Below are 15,940 nucleotides of genomic sequence, written 5' to 3'. Positions count from 1 at the left end.
TTTCTCCATTTTTGGACGTCTCAGGACTGGGGAAAGTAGGATTCAACTTAGAGTATGTGGCCAACTCTTTATTAGAAAGAAGTACTTTTTACAGAAATGTACTGAGTATTAGGGAAAATATTTTTTGATTCTACGTTGTTTCTTTCCAACATTCTTTGGAAAAGGAATGCAAGGATATTATCCTGGACCATTTACATTTCCAGCATTTCTTCATCAGGCTGAAGGTACCCAGAAAAAATTACTCTAGTACCTCAAACCATTACCTAGATCCACATTCTTAAGAAGGGCTTAGAGATAAATATTGTTTCTTTCAAACCAGGAAACTGTTATAGTTCAATAATGGTTAATATTTTGGGTAATATTTTGAGTAATTTTCTGCATTTCTTATATTGCTATCGTTTCATTTTATTTCCAGCAAAATGTATTGCATTAGAATGTGGGAGAATTCAACTGAGTTGCTGATTGGATTTTCAAACTCATCGCAGAAATCACACCTTTGAAAGCCAAAGCTTTCATTTGTAAAACCTAGGCTTTTTAAGAGAATAAAAGTATTCTTGAAAATCAAAAGGAAAAATTCTAAAAAGCAGTACATCAGACTTGTGTCCCAAGCAGGAAATTAGAAACACAGTGGAAGATGATGTAAGAGCTAATTTTTCCTCCATATGTGGAAAACATACATGTACACACACACACATGGATGGAAGATCCGAGATATTAGAAATAAGAAAAGAGATCAAGAAAAATATATTTAGTTGTCCTCTAGAAGGCTCCCATCTTTGTCCTTCTGGATTCAGAGTATAGAAACCATGATTATTTTAAGAAACTCTGAGAGGAGAAAGAGCTGGTGCATTATTTCCTAAAGTGTAGCCCTGGGAGATTGCAAGTCTTTTAAAGAAAGCTATCCAGTATGGTCTTCAAGATAAGGAAGAAGAGATTAAGCAGGAAGGTCCCTGGACAAAACAAAGACTTTCCAAACTGAGAAAATGGGGGTCACAGAAGTGCTTAGAGAAAGCTGGTGGAACTGAAGATGTCTGGTTTTCAAACAAGGAGAATGTAGAGTGTATGGACCAAGGTAACCAGATGCCACTGCAGTATAGCAAGTATCAACAGCTGTGGTAGGCATGTACTGATAAGAAGGGAAAAGGAGAATATGTCCAGATGAGGACAAAAAGTGTCTATGAAGCCAGACACCTGATGCGCCAACAATATCTCATCAGTCTGGAAGCCTTACCTCTGAAACTTCTATTACTTTTGCTGAGCAAAAATATGTGGTGAATCCTAACTTTGTCTAAGCATTGATTCAAAAAGAGAGTTGTTTGAACATTTAACTATAGGAAATATGAAATCCGTATCTGTTAAGTTAAAGCTATATCCTCTGGATGTGAATCTGAAGATTAAAATTTATACTTTCTAGGTATAAGAAGATTATCTGAAATAAATATATAGTGAAAAATTTAATGTTTTCTTTCTGGGTTTCCCATTTATTCTCCATCATAGACTGGGTTCTTTATATCAGTAGAAATAGGCATACAATATGCATACAAAGAGATATGTCCTAATAAAGTAAATGGAAGGTGCATGAAAGAGAAATTCTGGAAGACAAATCAATAATATCTAGCTTGGATATTAGAGTCACATGGTCAGAATTGATTCCAGACTTCCAACTTACTAGTAACTTTGTGTTTTCTCATCCATAATTTGTGAATAATATCTACCTAGCAGCACTGTATGTATGAGATTAAATAATGAGATATATGTAAAGCACGTAAACTAGGGTCTGACACATAGCAAATGCTCAATTTTCTTATTCTTAATCTTACTGTTCTTGTCATTTATTATTTTATGAATTGCTATTTGTAGAACTTAATGTTTTAGATTCTCATCTATGATTCTTATGGTCGGAATAATCCACAATAGTATAAATCTTGGTCTATGTTGAGAATTTCTTCATACAAACATAATTATGTAGCTCCTATACAGGCCAAACCTACATTCATTTCTATTAGTTATATGCTAGAGGTAATGAATTTTTATTATTTATTTATTTATGTAGACACATGCTATTACCACTCTTTACCAACTACCATTATTTTGGCTTAGGAGAAAATGATCTTGAAAGAAGGTCTAGGTAGTTTTAACAGCTCTTTTGTGAACTTCAGATGTAACTGAATCATTTTCTAGATTTATCTGTTAAATAAATGGTCCATGAAAGTATGTATGGGTAGATAATTGATGGAAGCAAATAATCCTATTGAAACATTTGCTATTTATTTTTGATACAGTTCTTTTAAACAGACTGATTAGTTCCCTTTATGATTTCACCCTCGAAAGCACACACGATTTTGTTCTTTATCATTGTTGCATGACATTCCATTTGGCAGTTGGGCTTATTTTTAGCCAGACTATCAAAGTATTTTTCAACTGGACTGTCACTGCACTTGAACTTGGAATCTTATAACTTGAAGAACTGCCCTGGAGAAAGGAAGAAACTTATAATAAATGGGAAATTATAAATCTAGACCAACCCAAACTTGTACTGGTAATTATTCTAATTATTCTTATTTCCTTAAATGTAATATGGTTCAATTATAGTTACTGATAACTAACAACTCATTGGAATATGTGTTAATTTGTATACGGAAGATAAGGCAGCATGTTATGTGAAAGTCTTTGAAAAACTATCTGAACTCAAATTATTTTTTTCTGAAGATCTTTATAGGAAACAAGAAATTTCTTACAAAAATATTATTTTAGTTCCTTGGTATAATGTTACAGAAAAAAATTTGGAATATTGCTGAATGTAGGGATTTTAGAATTATATCTTAAGTATCTAGTATTTAAAAACTAAAAACCGTCTTGCAACTAGAGATTGCTATAATTAAAATGCAATAAAATCAAATGAAATAAGTCAAATATATTTTTCTATGTAAATATATTATCCAATATCGAATGGGTTCTTAATTACTACAATTCAATATGATTGCATTTTAAATATAAACATCTGCATTTTAAACTCACAATCAGTAATTTAAATTAAGTATTGTAGAATCTAGAATAAAAAACAGTTTTGATTACTTGTATGTTATGATCTGTGTCTACATTTTGCAAAACACAACTATAAATCAATCTCATTTGTTCTTCTTTACTAGATGAATGGAAGAAAAAAGTCAGTGAATCATATGTTATCACAATAGAAAGATTAGAAGATGACCTGCAGATCAAGGAAAAAGAACTGACAGAACTAAGGAATATATTTGGGTAAAGTTGTAAGAGTCATTATTTCTTTGTATAAGTGTCTTCAGTATTCACCTTATTTTTTAAAGTATCTGTATATTTTTTAAACCCGTAGAACCTCAGACATAAGCAGTCATGTTCTAAGCCTTAGGATGTCAGATATTTCTCTTTGACCACTCATATAGCTCTCAAAATGCAAACATAACATCTCACCTCCTTAAAATATAAATTGTAATCTGCCATCATTAAAGTTTAAAAATAAAAACCTAAAGGCTAGCCTTTGAATGCAAGCTATTGTTGATCTCAGTAATCTTCTCAGGAATTAGATCATTCTTGTAAACCATGCCGGCAATGAAAAGCAAGATTTTTCTTCCCACATAGTGGTCGCATATTGGCCACATTGTTCTCTTTGAACTATGACGGTAAGTCCAGTTTTAACAAACCCTCTGGTCTCTTGTCATTGAAAGGCTGTCCCTTAATGGAACTGAGTATCATTCTGCCCCTGAACAATCATATAACAACATATAATATTGCCTTCAGGATTTCAGTAGATTTTGTTGCATGATAACAAGAGAAAAATAATCTAAGTGTCACAACCTTGGAAGACACAAAATGTTCAGAAAAGAGGAGCAAGACCCTTATATACACAAAAAGCCTTCTGGTTAAATTGAATCTGACATTGAGAAACTAGATGCCCATTAGAGGGTCAAGAAAGTTACCTGCCTGACTAAGGAAAAGTTCCATATAGGCCAATTAGCCATGTTCATTTATAGCTGTGTTATGTAATGCACTCATGGCAAAGAACTCCCTCTATTTTACTTAGAAAACAAGTGTAAAGCAATGACCAAATGACACATCTTTAAAACAAAATTTTAGATATAGTAAACATATAAATATCACATAACTGGCAAATAAAATCATCCATGTATAATATAGTTTATATGAAATTCGTCAATGGATGTAACAAGGCTTTCACAAGTATTCAACTTATGGTTCAAAAAATAGTTGATTCTCTCTATAGTTTGGCCCAGGATGATGAACTCAACACTGACACTTGTGATGAGATACCACTGATCTGACTTTTGCAAGTAGTATCACATGTTGAGATATGGAACTACATTTGAAATTCCTGTAGAAATATAACTGGCATGTTAGTATAGTAGAATTATAAATATGTATTTGTTTTGTTGGAAAAGTATGAATATAGAACTTAATCATAAACATCTAGCTCTTATTGACTTAAATAAATATGCTAAATGAAAAATGATTACATTGAAGAGATTTTCCTCAACTTTTAAAGGTCAAAGCCTCAGTTATTTAGTATTATTTTTTAATTTAGAAAGTATTGAGCACATAGGTCAAGGCTAGCTTAAACTAGATGTATCCAAACCTGAATATTAGGATTAACAATGGATTTAAAATGTAGGTTCTTTCTCATACCACATCGACAACTACAAGCTGTTTTGACAACTGCTATAATGGACTTTTCTTGTGTTTCTACTAAATGCAACAAATGTGACCTTCTTTTTTCTGATTAGCATTGGGGGTGAGATGCAGGAATCTGTGTCAGGGAGCTTACAGTCCAGAATTTGTTGAGTGCCAGCTCGTATTCAAGTGTTGTTCTGCATACATCAAATACAAGACATTATTTAATCTATAGTCATATGTAGATTGTTGTCATTTCATGTGTGCCAAATAATATTAACTCTGGTGGATGATAAACTAAGGATTAGAGACAAGGCAGTAGGAGTTGTCAAGTCACATGGTCAGTAAATTCTGGAATGTGATTTGTGTCAAGGTCTGCCTGACTCCGTAGATAGCGCTCTTCCTACCATACCCTGCTTACAAAAACAAGATTTAGGTCCTGATTTATTCATTGATTTTTGGAATCATTGTAGATAAAAAGCATAGTTAAGTAAAGGTGTGTAGGCAAGAATGAATGAGTACCATAGAAAGTTTAGGAAAAGTGAGAAAAAATAATGTCTTCACCATATTATCTGACTTGAGTAAGAAAGCTATGTGAATCAATGTAAGAATTTTGGAATCATACAAACATGGTTTTAAATACAGCTTCTTCTATTTATAAGCTGTATATCCATGGATATGTTTTTTAATCTCCTTAATCCTCATTTTCATCTATAAAATGAGGTGAATAATAATCACCTAACAGGATATTTTCAAAATGAGGTAAATTAAATACTAAGTACAGGGCCCAACACATAGTAAGCATTGAGTAGTTGGAAATTTCTATTGTCATGATTGATTGGATAAATAAGGACAGTTTGAAGGATAGAAGACTTATCATAAAGTGAGAGTAACAAATAGCTTATTAAAAGTTAGAAAGAGTGAAAGTTTTTATGAAGAGGATGATTTCAAAATTAAAAATGTAAAGTATTAGCACAATTTAGGAAGATGCCGAAATCTGAAATATAGCTTTTAATGATTTGGATTGAAAGGGATTTGAAGAATTTTGAGACTAGAGTATTAGAAGGCTAATCAAAATGGCTATCAAATTTACTGAGGATAATGGTGAGACATTTTTGGAGAGAAAGACCAATAGCCTGGTGCTGATGACATTAAAGAAGCTACAGAATGTGATGATAAGGAAGCTGAGGAGAGGATTATCCAGTCTAGAATGATGTTTCTGCAACAACTAGGGGCCTCTTATGTTAATGGAGATGGAGACTGTAGTACTTGCTAAAATTTTCGATTCCATGACTCCACCCTTTATCATGTGAATCAGAATCTCTGGAGATGTCTTCCAATAACCTGAATGTTTAACAAGCTCCCCAGATAAAACTATGCATAATAAAAATGATACTTCTAAAGTTTGAAAACTATACTTCTAGAAAGATATCCAAATTGCACTGAGAACTCTTTGCCTGAGGTGATATTAGTGAAGGGATGAGGAATATGGGAACAGAAAGTAAGCAACTGATGTGGTCTAAAGAGAGTCAAGAGAACCAAAAACAAGCAAGCAAAAACAGAATAATCTGCTTTTGTCTGATTTCGTCAAGGTAGAGAGCATAATCTGGGAGAAAAAAGTGAATTGCTTCCAGGGCAGAGTTCTAAGGATTTTCTTTTCTTTGGAATAAAATGATGGATGAAAGAAAGAAAAGAATAGTGTGCTGAGAATGTAAATTGTCTTACTCACTCATTCACAAAATTTTAAAGGTAGTTGGGAAGATCAAACCTAACACTTTATGAAATGACATTTAAATGAGTATCTAGAGCATTATAGGTGCTAAATAAATGTTAGAATCTCATTACTCACCCTTATTCATTTGTCTTATAAAGAGCATTCCTGTGATAAACAATTATGTTATGTTGCCTGACATCAGCCTTTCTCTAAACATTTAGATAGCAAGGAGACTGTATACAATGCCCAAAAAGGAACATTTAAACTAGCATCAAACGTAAAGGATCACTGATGTAAACAGTTTTTCATTTGCTAACCAATTTCTTTATGGCATTCCCGGTAGATGCTAGTTTCATTCATTATAAGAGATTTTTCACCACATAATACACCATTGCTCTATCAGCTCGAATACACAATCTTCCTGGCATAGCTTTTACCCACAACATAATAAACAGCAATATAGTGCTAAATGTAAGACAGAAAGAGCTAAATAGTTATCCTGCTTATGCCAATTTATAGCAGCTTTGGAATGGGAGCTTGATGTGGGAAAGAGGGGAAATGGAAATGGAATGTTCTTTCATCTTCTGCTATAAAGTTGCATTCACTCGTAACTTTGGACATTTGTTTAGGTAATGGATTGGTGACAGGAAGAAATGAAGAAAAAGAGAAGGCAGGAGGAGAAAGAAAGACAGAAAGGGCACCTTAGAGTACCATTGTCTGACTATATCCTCCTCTGTGCTGCCTCTAATCTTTATCAACATAACAGCACTTACTACATGGTGTTGTTTTTATCCATTTATAGGTCTATCTCCCCACTAGTATATGTGTTCATTAAAGGCAGCTTTTTTTCTTATTTAGCCTTATTTATATTTGTACGTATTTGTAAAACAAACTAATAACTTAGGGCTTACCATATGCCAGAAATGCTTCTACGTATCTTTTTATGCATCAGCTTATATAATCCTAATGGTGTATATGTAAAGTGCTTTAGCACAGTGTCTGGCACATGGCAAACCCTCAAAAATGTTAGTTAACACTTAATCATTATTGTTTATGTTAACAACCCTCTGAAGTAAGTGTTGCAATTGCCATGTTATACCTGGAGAAAATGAGGCTAATCAAATTAAACTGGCTTGAACTAGATTAAACAATTTGTATGATTTACCTAGGATTGCATCCATCTATATTTGATTTCAAAATGTATCATATGCATAATCTTGGTTATGAATATTATACAACCTTTTTGAAAAAACTATGGAAGTGATGGCTCTCCACATGTGACTTCAATTGTTTTCAATTAAATTATTTTGTTTCAATAGTTTTTATCATAATAAAATTTAAGACTATGTTTTGCTAACTTCATTGTCAAGCCAAATTTGTATCTGCTTAATCTATAATATGAAATTTAAAACCATGAGAATACTCCAGAAAAGTTATAATTTTTCTTTTTCTTTTTCTTTTTTTTTTTATTATACTTTAAGTTTTAGGGTACATGTGCACAACGTGCAGGTTAGTTACATATGTATACATGTGCCATGTTGGTGTGCTGCACCCATTAACTCATCATTTAACATTAGGTATATCTCCTAATGCTATCCCACCCCCTCCCCACACCCCACAACAGGCCCCCATGTGTGATGTTCCCCTTCCTGTGTCCATGTACTCAATTCCCACCTATGAGTGAGAACATGCGGTGTTTGGTTTTTTGTCCTTGCAATAGTTTGCTGAGAATGATGGTTTCCAGCTTCAACCATGTCCCTACAAAGGACATGAAGTCATCATTTTTTATGGCTGCATAGTATTCCATGGTGTATATGTGCCACATTTTCTTAATCCAGTCTATCATTATTGGACATTTGGGTTGGTGCTTGGTTCCAAGTCTTTGCTATTGTGAATAGTGCTGCAATAAACATACATGTGCATGTGACTTTATAGCAGCATGTTTTATAATCCTTTGGGTATATACCCAGTAATGGGATGGCTGAGTCAAATGGTATTTCTAGTTCTAGATCCCTGAGGAATCATCACACTGACTTCCACAATGGTTGAACTAGTTTACAGTCCCAACAATGGTGTAAAAGTGTTCCTATTTCTTCACATCCTCTCCAGCACCTGTTGTTTCCTGACTTTTTAATGACTGCCATTCTAACTGGTGTGAGATGGTATCTCATTGTGGTTTTGATTTGCATTTCTCTGATGGTCAGTGATGATGAGCATTTTTTCATGTGTCTTTTGGCTGCATAAATGTCTTCTTTTGAGAAGTATCTGTTCATATCCTTTGCCCACTTGTTGATGGGGTTGTTTTTTTCTTGTAAATTTGTTTGAGTTCATTGTAGATTCTAGATATTAGCCCTTTGTCAGATGAGTAGATTGCAAAAATTTTCTCCCATTCTGTAGGTTGTCTGTTCACTCTGATGGTAGTTTGTTTTGCTGTGCAGAAGCTCTTTAGTTTAATTAGATCCCATTTGTCAATTTTGGCTTTTGTTGCCATTGCTTTTGGTGTTTTAGACATGAAGTTCTTTTCCTTTTTTTTTTTTTTCAGACGGAGTCTCGCTCTGTCGCCCAGGCTGGAGTGCAGTGGCGCGATCTAGGCTCACTGCAAGCTCCGCCTCCTGGATTCACGCCATTCTCCTGCCTCAGCCTCCCAAGTAGCTGGGACTACAGGCACCCACCACCACACCTGGCTAATTTTTTGTATTTTTAGTAGAGACGGGGTTTCACTGTGTTAGCCAGGATGGTCTCGATCTCCTGACCTCGTGATCTGCCCACCTTGGCCTCCCAAAGTGCTGGGATTACAAGCATGAGCCACCGCGCCTGACCCAGAAAAGTTGTAATTTTTAAACACTATGACATCAACATAATCCAAAACAACTTTTTTGGCATTGAGTAGATACATCTTGGTCAGTAATTACAGTGCCTCACTTTAAAATTGACTAGGTTTAATTATGTACAAAAAAGTGGTCAAAAGAATGCTCTGTTCCATTAAATAGTCACAATGTATAGAGGAAATAAAAAAATGTTTTCTGAGATACACCTTTTTGTACCTTTTCTCTATGAAAAGTTCATCTGAGGCCTGTTGCATTCCACTATACTCATCCTTAAAACAAAATATCTTCTAAAATTATTGCACTATAGCCAACTATGAAATTTGGCTATTATAAGATGAATAGCACTGGAAACTTTTCAAGCTGATCTTATTTAAGAGGAGTAGACCCTTTCTGTCAAACTACTAAGTAGGATATTGAAGGGGAAATGTCATCTTATAATTAACATAGAATGAAAATATCATTTGGCATGTTTGGTGGTGTGTTTTGCCAATTAGCGACAAAACAAAAAATAAGAATCGTCAACAACAACAACAAAAACCTCAAATCCAAAAGGAAACAAAGAATTCATAATGCCCTAAGGCAGTCTATTTCTCTAATTCTTTTCTTGTTTGTCCAGGTAAAACTAGTTAAGAACCATAATTTTACAGGAATATCTTGTGAAATCATTGAGAAGCAACTTGACCTCAATCTCTCTCTGCCTCTCTCTCTCTATCTCTCCCTATTGTTCTCCCTCTCCTTCTCCATCTGTAGCTCGCTATCTTTCTATCATTTTCTCTCCCCCTTACCCTTCATCTCTTCTTCTTTTCCATCCTGTACCTCCATGATTCCTTCTTTCCTATCCCTGTTTTGAAGAGCAAAACAATACAAAAACAGTAAAAATAATATCAATGCCTTAATAGAAATAACTATTATAGCAGTTAATATTTATAAAAGCTTTACAAGCTCTAACTTATTTACACTTCACAACAATCTTATAAGATAACAATAATTATGCCAATTTTATCATATCTGTCACTCTAATTGTTTATTGTATGAATGGCTGAATAAATGAATATACTTCACAGTATTAGTTTGCAGATTTTATTTGCAAGATATCAAACAAATATATTTCTGGATATTTCTTGGAGATATATATTAGAAACAGATCTTATTGATATAGTCTGCTTCTATTGTTTGGAGGGCATGGGGCAGGGAAGAATCTGCAATGAATAGGCAAGAAGTTGCAACTAGCCATTTGAAACTTAAATGATCAATTTGGGAAACTAGACAACCCATAAAAAATCCTTACCTTCTTTCTACATTCTTGGCTTTCCCCTACGTTTTAACCAATGAATTAGCTTTAAAATGTATCTACCTGTCTGAATACCTTGGAGAGCAGTGTGTTACTTTTTGGCCAACTGTTCAAATGTTACATTTTAATAAGTTCCCACTTGTGGTCATGTTAGATATCTTCTTGAAAGGATGAGGTCATGAAAAAGAAGTTTAATTGGATCACAAAATTGCACACTTTTCTAGGTAAAAGGTAAAGGCTAGGAAAAGAATTCATTATGCTACAAGAAAGAAAGTAACCTTTGGGTACAGAACTATCATTTTTAATGATTAAGAACAGCATTTACTATTAGAAATATATTCATAATAGTGGCTTTATTTTAATTAGGAACTTCATTCATGCCCCAGCATGCACTATGAACTCATTAGGATATGTTAAGTTACAGTGTGGCATGGCAGGTGATGAAAAATGTAAGGGGAAATTAAAAAATAAATTGAGCTTAGGGTATTAGAATACATAAGTGATGCTCAATTGGCAGTGAATTTGACATACACAGTTACTTTAGAAGAGGCAAAAGAAGAGAAAATGGAATTTCTCTCCTAGGAATGATTGCTTAAATATCTTGAATATTTTAATTACATGTTTCAAAACAGAAACGTTTGACTAGAAGTTAATGGGAAGTGAGAATTAGGATTCAAATATAGCCCCCAAAGTAACTCTCATTTTAAAAATGTACATTCCAGTTATTAAAGTTGAGCTAAAAATTGTACTATTAAAAATCACACTTGACTGCCAAATATTATAGGAGTCTATTCTCTGTTGATTCATTTTGTTGACATTAAGAGAAGCTGCATGAGTTCAAGGAGGATATAATTCAAGAGGAGAACAAAAGCAACAAGCAGCGGCTCAGTTTAAAGCAAGGAACTCTTTACGACTCTATACTGAGTCACTTATAGATGGTAAAGTCTAGTTCAAGATTCAGTTAGCTGAGGAACAATTGTTGAATAAAGAGTCATTAATTTTGCTTTCAATTTTATTTATGTAAATAATAAACATTCATCTAGTGCCTTTCTTTTTTAAAAATAAAGCAATGGACCCTGGCATCTTGTATTTTCTGTTTATTCCATGTTCATTTGTTTTGCAAAGCTGATCAGAGTATTAGATATCAGGACGAACACAGCAGTCAATTTCAGGATTTTATCTAGTATGTGTATTTCCAGGACTGATGCATTCAAAGGATCCGGGATTTAGTGAGTAGTTTATATCAAGGAGACTCTTGAAAACAACCTGAAGTGAGCCTTAAGAGCAGAAGTGAGGCGTATAGTAGGTGTTTAGTAGGTGTTGTGCCAGACTTATTGAATGGATCATCAAATTTAGATCACAGAATAAGAAAGCAATTGAGTTTACCCTCTCAAATAAAGTGATTTTCATCTCAACTTTAACTTTTTACCCTCCTTTGCATTTTTCATTCTTTGAGTCTCTCCACTGTTGAAAATGTAGTAATATTAAAAGTTTGAGAGATCAAGTTTAAATAAGAGAATCTCATGTGCAGTTCTGTGTTCTATGTATAATTTAAACTTTTCAGAGCACCTTGATGAATAAAAATTATGTATACATAGAAAACAGACATCTGAAAGTAAACTCATTTCACTCACACACAACATCTCACATAATATCTACAGAGAAATTCAGGAAAATCCTTCCAAAAAGAAAGGTGGGGGGAAGTAGCATCTGATAAGATATTGGAAAAAAGAATATAATCCCAATGTATTACAACTTCTGCCTGAAGCAAAGTTCTCTTGTACTCTGACTGGGTCAGATTTCACAGATAAAGGTCTAAACTCTGGTAGGGTACTCTGATATAGTCCCTGGTGAGAAGTGGAGTGATTCTATTAATGAAATCCTTGTCTTTGTCTGAACAAAGACCATTGCCCCAGGAGGGCCCTTGAGAGCCACAGGTAGCCTTTCAAAAGGAATGTAAAGCTAAAATTCTCGACCTCTTGAGGTCCATGGTGCTCCCAGGACATTTTTCAGTAGAAATGAGATCATATCCTTGGCTTCACAGGTCAATTTCAAGCTGCCTCCTGCCTATTTAAATCTCTAGCAGCTTTAGAGAGATAGCATAGTCTTTGGTGAGTGAGCCAAAGTTTCATATCACTTGTAAAGTACTTACACTTGAAAGGTACTATAAATTCAGAACATTATCATCAAGGCATCCAGTTAAGAACATCAAAAGCTATTGGAATTTTAAAATAGAAAAAGAAAAAGTGCTATTCTCCAGGGTACTGCTAAAAAGAGAAAGGCTCTAAATCCAGGGTCATTGAAGAACCTCAGTGAAATGCTTTAATTAGAAATGGCAAGCCTTGTGGTTTATTTTCACAGCCATGGGAATGCAGTATTCCCAAACTTTTTTTACCCTCCTACCCTTCTTGCTTTCTGTGTTCCCCTGCAGCAAAACACATAGACATGCTTACTAATACTGGGAAACACACCTCAACTTGCTTTGGAAAGCCTTTTGTGGAAGTACAATAAACTCCAGTGTTTATAAATGTTAATAATATAAGAAGGGGGTTCAGAATTTCATGAAGATAGTTAAGAATTTAACTCACTTCTATCAGCAATTTCCCTCAGCTCAAAAAAATACTGCAATCAAAATCATTTCTGATGAAAATGCCACTGTTTGAAATGTCTACTTATAATAAAATGAGCCTACTTATAAATGATAGAGCTATTTATGGTATGGCAGTAACTTCACAAAATAACATGATTCTTAGAAATGTGTGGTCTTTGGCCCAGCCTGGCTTTTAAACCCTCAAAGCCAAATACATTATGGATGTCTTGGAAGAAAGTAAACTAGGTACTTGGAACACACTTGGAAATGCAATCACAGGTCACAGAGGTCTTCTTTGTGGTTATGACTTCAAATAGTAGAGGTATTCAGCGGAGCTGAACTCTACCTTTCAAGCTAGGTAGATTGGATTTTTCTCTTAAAGTTTGTAGGAAATCAGTGTCCATAAATAAAAAGGGAATGAAAACTGTGACTGGAAACTGAGAATGTTGATGGACAATGATTCAGCTCTGAGCTGCTTCGGCTTTTCTTCCCTGGTCTTTCTATTGTCCAGCAAATGAAACACACTATAAAACCACAAGAAAAAAAAACACAAAGTATTGGACTGGGGGAGGAGAGAGAGGCCTTGTGATCCTGAGAAAAACTATGTAACCAGCAGCCTAAGCAAAACAGGGAAGGATGCACATTCTTCTGAGCTAATCATAATGAACTTAATGGCAAATACTGAAAGAAGAAAAAGCTTTGGAGCTCTTCTGTAGCAATAAACACCTGAGAAAATGCAGTTTTTCAATATGTATGTCCAATATTGTATAGCAATACCTGTTATGTTTTGCTGTTTTCAAAGTGGAAAAAATCATTTCATCAGTGTGGTAACCCTTGAAAGCCTCATTCTTATAGTTATACCAGGATTCAAATCCTATCATGACTTTTAAGTAGTTTGTTCTTTTTTTCCAACTTGGGCAAGTTATTTAACCTATTTAAGCTTCAATTTCTTCAATTATAAAATGAGTAAAATAATATATGTGACAATATGCATGACTTTGTGCTGTTGTGTCCGGAATTGGTGGGTTCTTGGTCTCACTGACTTCAAGAATGAAGCCGCGGACCCTCGCAGTGAGTGTTCAGTTCTTAAAGATGGTGTGTCCGGGGTTTGTTCCTTCTGATGTTTGGACGTGTTCCGAGTTTCTTCCTTCTGGTGGGTTTGTGGTCTGCTGGCTTCAGGAGTGAAGCCGCCGACCTTCGCAGTGAGTGTTACAGCTCTTACCGCGGCGCATCTGGAGTTGTTTGTTCCTCCCGTCCGGAGTTGTTCATTCCTCCCAGTGGGTTTGTGGTCTTGCTGGCTTCAGGAGTGAAGCTGCAGGCCTTCATGATGAGTGTTACAGCTCATAAAGGCAGTGCGGACCCAAAGAGTGAGAAGCAGCAAGATTTATTGCAAAAAGCGAAAGAACAAAGCTCCCACGGTATGAAAGGGGACACAAGCAAGTTGCCATGCTGGCTGGGGCAGCCTGCTTTTATTCCCTTATTTGGCCCCACCCACATCCTGCTGATTGGTCCGTTTTACAGAGAGCTGATTGGTCCGTTTTGACAGGGTACTGATTGGTGCATTTACAATCCCTGAGCTAGACACAGAGTGCTGATTGGTGCATTTACAATCCTCTAGCTAGACCTAAAAGTTCTCCAAGTCCCCACCAGATTAGCTAGATACAGAGTGCTGATTGGTGCATCCACAAACCCCAAGCCAGACACAGAGTGCTGATTGGTGCATTTACAATCCTCCAGCTAGACATAAAAGTTCTCCAAGTCCCCACCCAACTCAGGAGCCCAGCTGACTTTGCCTAGTAGATCCCACGCAGGGGCCACAGGCGGAGCCGCCTGCCAGTCCCACGCTGCGTGCCTGCACTCCTCAGCCCTTGGGCAGTGGATGGGACTGGGCACCGTGGAGCACAGGGTGGTGCCCGTCGGGGTGGCTCAGGTTGCCTGGGAGCCCACGGGGGTAGGGGGGTGGAGGGGCCTTGGGCATGGCGGGCTGCAGGTCCTGAGCCCTGCCCCATGGGGAGGCAGCTGAGGCCTGGCAAGAATTCAAGTGCAGCGCGGGTGGGCTGGCAGTGCTGGGGGACCTGGTGCACCCTCTGCAGCTGCTGGCCCAGGTGCTAAGCCTCTCACTGCCTGGGGCCGGCGGCACCAGCCTGCGGCGCAGAGTGTAGGACCCACTAAGCCCACGCCCACCCAGAACTCACGCTGGCCTGCGAGCACTGCACACAGCCCCAGTTCCTGCCCACTCCACTCCCTCCACACCTCCCCACAAGCAGAGGGAGCCAGCTCTGGCCTCGGCCAGTCCAGAGAGGGGCTCCCACAGTGCAGTGGCAGGCTGAAGGGCTCCTCAAGTGCAGCCAGAGTTGGCACCGTGGCCTGAGGAGGTGCCGAGAGCGAGCGAGGGCTGCTAGCACGTTGTCACCTCTCACTGTGGTGAGGAATAAGTAAGATTAAGCGCTTACTACAGTATCTGGCATGTGATATGCAATCAAAAAATGATTATTGCACTGTTGTTACCATTGCCAACTTCACTGTGAATATACAACTTTCTTTTTGAAGTATAACTCTTGGGATAATTTTAGCATCATTTTTGTTGAGGCTTAGAAAATGACACCTCAAAATGAAGGCCTTACAAGCAGCCTTAGAAGCCAAACTTTCTCTCTGACCTTCTCCTGTCCTCTTGTCTCTGGCCCCTCATTTTCCCCAGAGGGTAGCCATAGAGACTAGAATCCCTCTCCCCTCAAGGCAAGTCATAGAAACTAGAACTTACAGAGTTATTCCTGTATCTTTGAGTCTTCATTCTGAAGGCTCTTATGTCTTGTATCTCTTGTGCCTTTTAAAACTATGATCAAATATATTTTATGCCT

General features: G+C 36.4%; 1 protein-coding gene across 1 annotated transcript in view; it reads left to right on the top strand.

The window, feature by feature from the left end:
* The window catches only part of LOC100990811 (fucose-1-phosphate guanylyltransferase), a 345,681-nt gene that overhangs the window by 34,828 nt on the left and 294,913 nt on the right, over positions 1-15,940 (top strand). The window contains exon 4 of the mRNA XM_055117300.3: positions 3,150-3,258. Within this exon, the coding sequence (XP_054973275.1) occupies positions 3,150-3,258 (109 nt within the window). The remainder of the gene's footprint in view (positions 1-3,149; positions 3,259-15,940) is intronic.

This window comes from Pan paniscus, chromosome 1 (genome assembly GCF_029289425.2).
Source record: "Pan paniscus chromosome 1, NHGRI_mPanPan1-v2.0_pri, whole genome shotgun sequence".
In the NCBI taxonomy this organism is placed as follows: Eukaryota; Metazoa; Chordata; class Mammalia; order Primates; family Hominidae; genus Pan; species Pan paniscus.
This window is presented reverse-complemented; position numbering and strand designations above follow the sequence as displayed.